We start from the raw sequence: 5,174 nt of genomic DNA on the forward strand, positions 1-5,174 counted from the left end.
ATCTCTCTGTATCTCTGTATCTCTGTCTCTCTGTCTCTGTGTGTGTCTATCTCTCTCTCTCTCTCTCTTTCCCTTGCTTTCTCTCTCCCCCTATCTCTCTTTCTGTCTATCCCCCTCTTCCTTAACTCTCTCTCTCTTTCCATGTGTATGTACCTGGTTAGTTATATTATTTAATTAATTGTTTGAGTGCTTGTCTGTGTGTAAGCATGTATGAAATGTGTGTGTATGTGTGTGTGCATGTATGTGTGTGTGTGTGTGTGTGTATGTGCGTGAGGATCTGTTTGTGTGTGTGTGTGTGTGTGTGTGTGTGTGTGTGTGTGTGTGTGTGTGTCTGTAAGTGTGTGTGTATGTATTGTATGTATGTGAGTATGTGTGCATGTGTATGTGTATGTGTGTGTGTATATGTGCACATGTGTGTTTGCATGCATGTGTGTAGGCCTGTACATACATATTCTTGTAGTGGTATACAAAAATATCCAACAATAACATCAGTAAGTTCTGCACCAGACCCTGAAGTAAGTGCTGCTTTTTTTGTTTGTTTTTTTTCCCCTGTAGACCGACGTCTCTGGAGGAACTTGGGACTATTCTCCGGGCTCAGAAAGACAAAAAAGTGAAACTGATTTTTGGCAACACCGCAGCAGGTAGGTGTACTCTCACATCTTTGATAGGCCAATCAACAACCAGGGATGTTTTCTTGCATCTTTTCACTATCATTTCCTATTTCCCTTGCTATAGTTTTTTTTTTGTTTCACCTCACAAATTATATAATTGAAATTTGTCTTTTCAGTGGGCTTTGGGGAACATTGAAAACACTTTGGCGTTCTTACGTTTTACGTTATATGTGAGGCAGCGAGGCGAAATCAGAAGCTCGTGAAAACAATGAAATCAGAGAAACAGCATTTTTCCACCAGTTTGGATTCGTTACCTGAAAATAAACGCGTTTGTTTTTGAGGCGACAAGTCGGGTGTGATCGGCTTGTGCCACGATAGCCGCTTTGAGCCCTCAGTCTGGCTTGCAAACCGCCCCGACCCGATCCCCCATTTGGCACCAGTATAAGACAGTGTTGACTGAATCATGAACGTATTTAGAAAATCTGAGTTGCTTAAAGGCAGGAACATAGTTAATGCTGGCCGTAAGGGGATGTATAAAGCACAGAAAATCACACATTAACCCTTACAGCCCTGGGCTATTTAAACCCTTACAGCCCTGGGCTATTTAAACCCTTACAGCCCTGGGCTATTTTTAACCCTCACTTTCCTGGGGCCCAGGTAGTGTTGGAGTCCTTAACCCCTCAGGCCCAGCCAGTAGGCTACTGATTGTGTCTGTCAGTTTTTCCGTACTGCTTTTTTTATTTTAGTGTAAAGAGATAACATGTAGAACATTTTTCAGAGACAAGTGGATGGATAACGATAAAAACACCTGAGTGGGCTTGAAGTGACCAGCGGCGTGTGAGGAAATGTAACGTGAATGGGACAGAAGGGTCAACTTTTGACTGGGAAGTGGGACTTGCTCTTGAAGTACAATAAGTGTACACAAGAGGATGATACGACTCACTCATCTACAGCACAGGGGAAATAACAATGATAATGTAGTTCCAGCATCTGGGGGTGTAGTGATTAGGCACTTTGCTGTCGCATGCAGGAGATTTGAGTTTGATTCCCAAGTGGGGAGAAAAGTTTCATAACGTATCTGAGTTTTTCTGCCGGGTTGTTACATTTGTCTCAGCCCAGTGTGGCCTCAACAGGCAGGTCGGTAGCACGTTTTCTAAATGATTTAACCCTTCCTGCCTCAGCCACTTTTGTGCACTCCCTGACCCCAGTCCCAGCCAATACAGCAGTAGTTCAGAAAAAGAGGCATGCTTTCTAAAAAGTGATGTAGTATCTTTGTACTGAGTTTTCGATAATAACATAAGTGAGGCAGCGTGGTGGAATCAGGCTCTCGTCAAAATAATGAAATCGAAGAAAACAGCAGTTTTCTCCCTGCTTAGCAATTTTTATCAAATTTTTGTTTTTTGGCTCAACACCTTTTAAGTCCTATTTACGAACACATTCCTTTGAGGATTTCACTGAAAACGTTGATTAAAGGCACAAAAATATAAATTTACAGTTTCCATGGACTCTCCGGCTTTGGAATTTACCAAGCTTTGGCGGCCATTTTCTCGCTAATTTTACCTCTTAAATCAGGTGACCCCCACCTCCTTCAATCAAAAATATCTCCTCTTCTATTGAAGATGGATGGGTCTTTTTTCATTGAAAGCAAGACAAGTGAACAAGCTTTAAGATGATACCAATAACTCAATGTGCCCAAAAATTGCCGAGAGCCTGATTCCACCACGCTGCCTCGCTAATTAAGATAACAATGTTTAAAGGTAAAAGAACTAATAATATGAAAATTAAAGTTTAATTACGTTCTCTGCCATTTCAAAAAATGTGCTAACAGCACCTCCCAGAACTGAGAATATACACTCTTGGGACGGTGGGATGTACAAACGCTGGTGAAAATACATGCGCATGGGCCTGGAAGGGTTAAACTGTGTCAAAGGAGGGTAAAAACGCCTTCATTTGAAACAAATGTAGCCTTACTTGAGACTTGCACAGTTTTTCTCTGAGACATTGGACATAAAGTGTCCTTCAAGTTTGGTGTCATGAAATGTGTGGCGTGCAGACAACATGAGTTACTTCTCGCAATCCACAAATGGAAACGTTGGCCAAAAATCAACACTAGGATCAAATTTGTACAATTTCTATTGATGCCATATTCTCTAACTATATATACATGCCTTTTATTATTTCATACTTATAAACTGTAAAAACTTCATCTATAAGCCTGATCTATTTCCATAAAACTTGAATCCGAGAAGTGACTCAGTTTGTCAGCATGCTTCACAAATTCTTCTTTTCACTCAGTAAAAGCTTACTGGTTTCAGATTACACAATGCCTTAAAGAACTCTGAAGGTCTTGTAATTCAATTCCTGCATGTGGTTGAATGATGCATCTGATGTGATATGCACATTTAATCAGCTTTACTTTTCTTTTCATACTGAATTTTAAAGAGAGTAATATATGATTTAAATTTTTATGTATACCTGTATGTGTTTTACGGTCCTGTACAGCCAAGAAAAGTTTTCCTCTGGGATAATAAAGAATCGTATATTATAATATTTATCTTATCTTGCCTTATCTTATCTTATCTTGTCTTACCTTGTCTTACCTTGTCTTAAAAATATTTGTCTGTTGAAATGCTCAATGTGCTGTCTCCTTCCCCTAACACTGCATTTTATTTGTTGTTTTTCAGGAATTTTCAAGAATGAAGGACATTTTGATGTCTATGTTGACCTTCACAGGGTCAAGTATATATTCTCATACCAGGTAGGCTATATCTTTATTTTATATAAATAAATGTAATGACATAATCATCTTCAAAGTCATCATAACTCTCATTTTGCAGACGTACATCTATTTCCTTTAGTCTCTGTTTTAAACAGTTCTGGTTCGTCATGTCATTACATATTAACCTGTTAAGTTATGATTGTGGTTGCTGATATCACCAACATGCTAACTATGTGCTTGTTGTAGGCAAAGTAATTGACCATAGTTTACTGCCTTCACTGTTTTCGTGAAAAGTACATTATGTTGATGGGAGAGTAAACCAATTAGAGTCAGTCAGATATTTGGACAAAAGTGGCGAGAATTAACAGGTTTTTGTCCTCGCTTGGGTTTTGTATTTTTAGTTTCCTCACTGTCTTTATCAATGTAATATACATACAACTGTAGACAGATTGTGTGGGAAGAAACAGAGAGAGAGAGAGCGAAAGAGAGTGAAAGAGAGAGAGTGGGAGTGAAATGATAATTATTGGAACTATGTTCTTTGTACTGTTGTAAAGTGCATGTAGTACTTTTCTAAAGACAAAATACAGTATAAATATAATTTATTATTATTTATCATTAATATTATAAGTTTTTGTCAAGAGAATATGTGAGGCAACGAGTTGAAATCAGGCACCCATCAAATAATGAAATTGAAGAAACCAGCATTTTTCCTCGTGCTTGACCATTTTTGTTTTTTGGCTCAACACCTTATATATGTCCATATAAAAATACGTTTCCATGTGAATTTTACTGAAAAACATTGATCAGTGGCACAAAATATGTTAAATTTTCAGTTTTCATGGGCTTTCAAGCTATAGAAGTTCCCAAACTGTGACGGCCATTTTCTCGATAATTTTACCTCAGACAACAGATTACCCCACCTCCTTCAATCCGAAATATCTCGACTTCTATTCAAGATAGATGGGTAAAATTTTCACCAATAGAAAGACAAATAAACAAGCTTTATGATTAAACCAATAACTTCATATATGCCCCAAAACTGACGAGCGCCTGATTCCACTGCGTCGAGAGACGTATTAGCAGTGTCCACAGAATGTCTCAATATGTGAGGTGTGCTGACTAAATGAGTTACTTCTTGCAATCTACAAATGGAGATATTGGCCAAAAATCGACACTCGGATCAAATTTGTACAATTTCTGTTGATGCCATATTCTCTAACTATAACATACCTTTTATTATTTCATACTTATAAACTGTAAAAACTTCACCTATAAACGTGATGTATCTATTTCTATATGACTTGAATCTGAGAAATAACTTAGTTTATCAGCACGTTTCACTTATGATGTTTGTCTCAGGTGAACGGCGACAGTGTGAGGCTCGGAGCGGCCACCTCTTTGACCAGCATGATGAACAAACTGAAAGCCAACCAGAACAAGCCCGGCTTCCGCTACTTTTCTGCAATCGTCCGCCATCTCAAGGTCATTGCCAACGTTATGGTCAGAAACGTGAGTATTTTTTAGACATTTGCCATTTCTCGCTGTATGTAATGTCAGAAGTTTTCCTTCATATGTCATTAGGTTCTTTGCTATGACTGGAGCTTGCAAGATGGTCAAAGCAGCAAATCAAGTAACTAGCAGCGTGACTAACAGACTGCTTTTGTTGTTCTCTATTCGTGGTTGTGTGTGGAAAATTCATAAAGAGTCATTATTTTATTCTCTGTTTGGGGTGTCATACGTGAGACGTGTTTTATTCTGTTTATTTATTTTATACAGACGTTGAAACAATTATATTTGCTAATTCAACGGTCATATTGCATGCAGGGCACCCCTCCCCCCCATTG

At 38.5% G+C, this 5,174-nt stretch overlaps 1 protein-coding gene across 1 annotated transcript in view; it reads left to right on the forward strand.

The window, feature by feature from the left end:
• The window catches only part of LOC101859865 (indole-3-acetaldehyde oxidase), a gene marked incomplete in the record, with an annotated part of 48,215 nt that overhangs the window by 12,379 nt on the left and 30,662 nt on the right, over window positions 1–5,174 (forward strand). The window contains 3 exon segments of the mRNA XM_035970382.1: window positions 556–641; window positions 3,296–3,369; window positions 4,690–4,839. Coding sequence (XP_035826275.1) covers window positions 556–641; window positions 3,296–3,369; window positions 4,690–4,839 — 310 coding nt within the window.

The sequence above is a fragment of the Aplysia californica genome, unplaced genomic scaffold, assembly GCF_000002075.1.
Source record: "Aplysia californica isolate F4 #8 unplaced genomic scaffold, AplCal3.0 scaffold00261, whole genome shotgun sequence".
NCBI classification, from domain to species: domain Eukaryota; kingdom Metazoa; phylum Mollusca; class Gastropoda; order Aplysiida; family Aplysiidae; genus Aplysia; species Aplysia californica.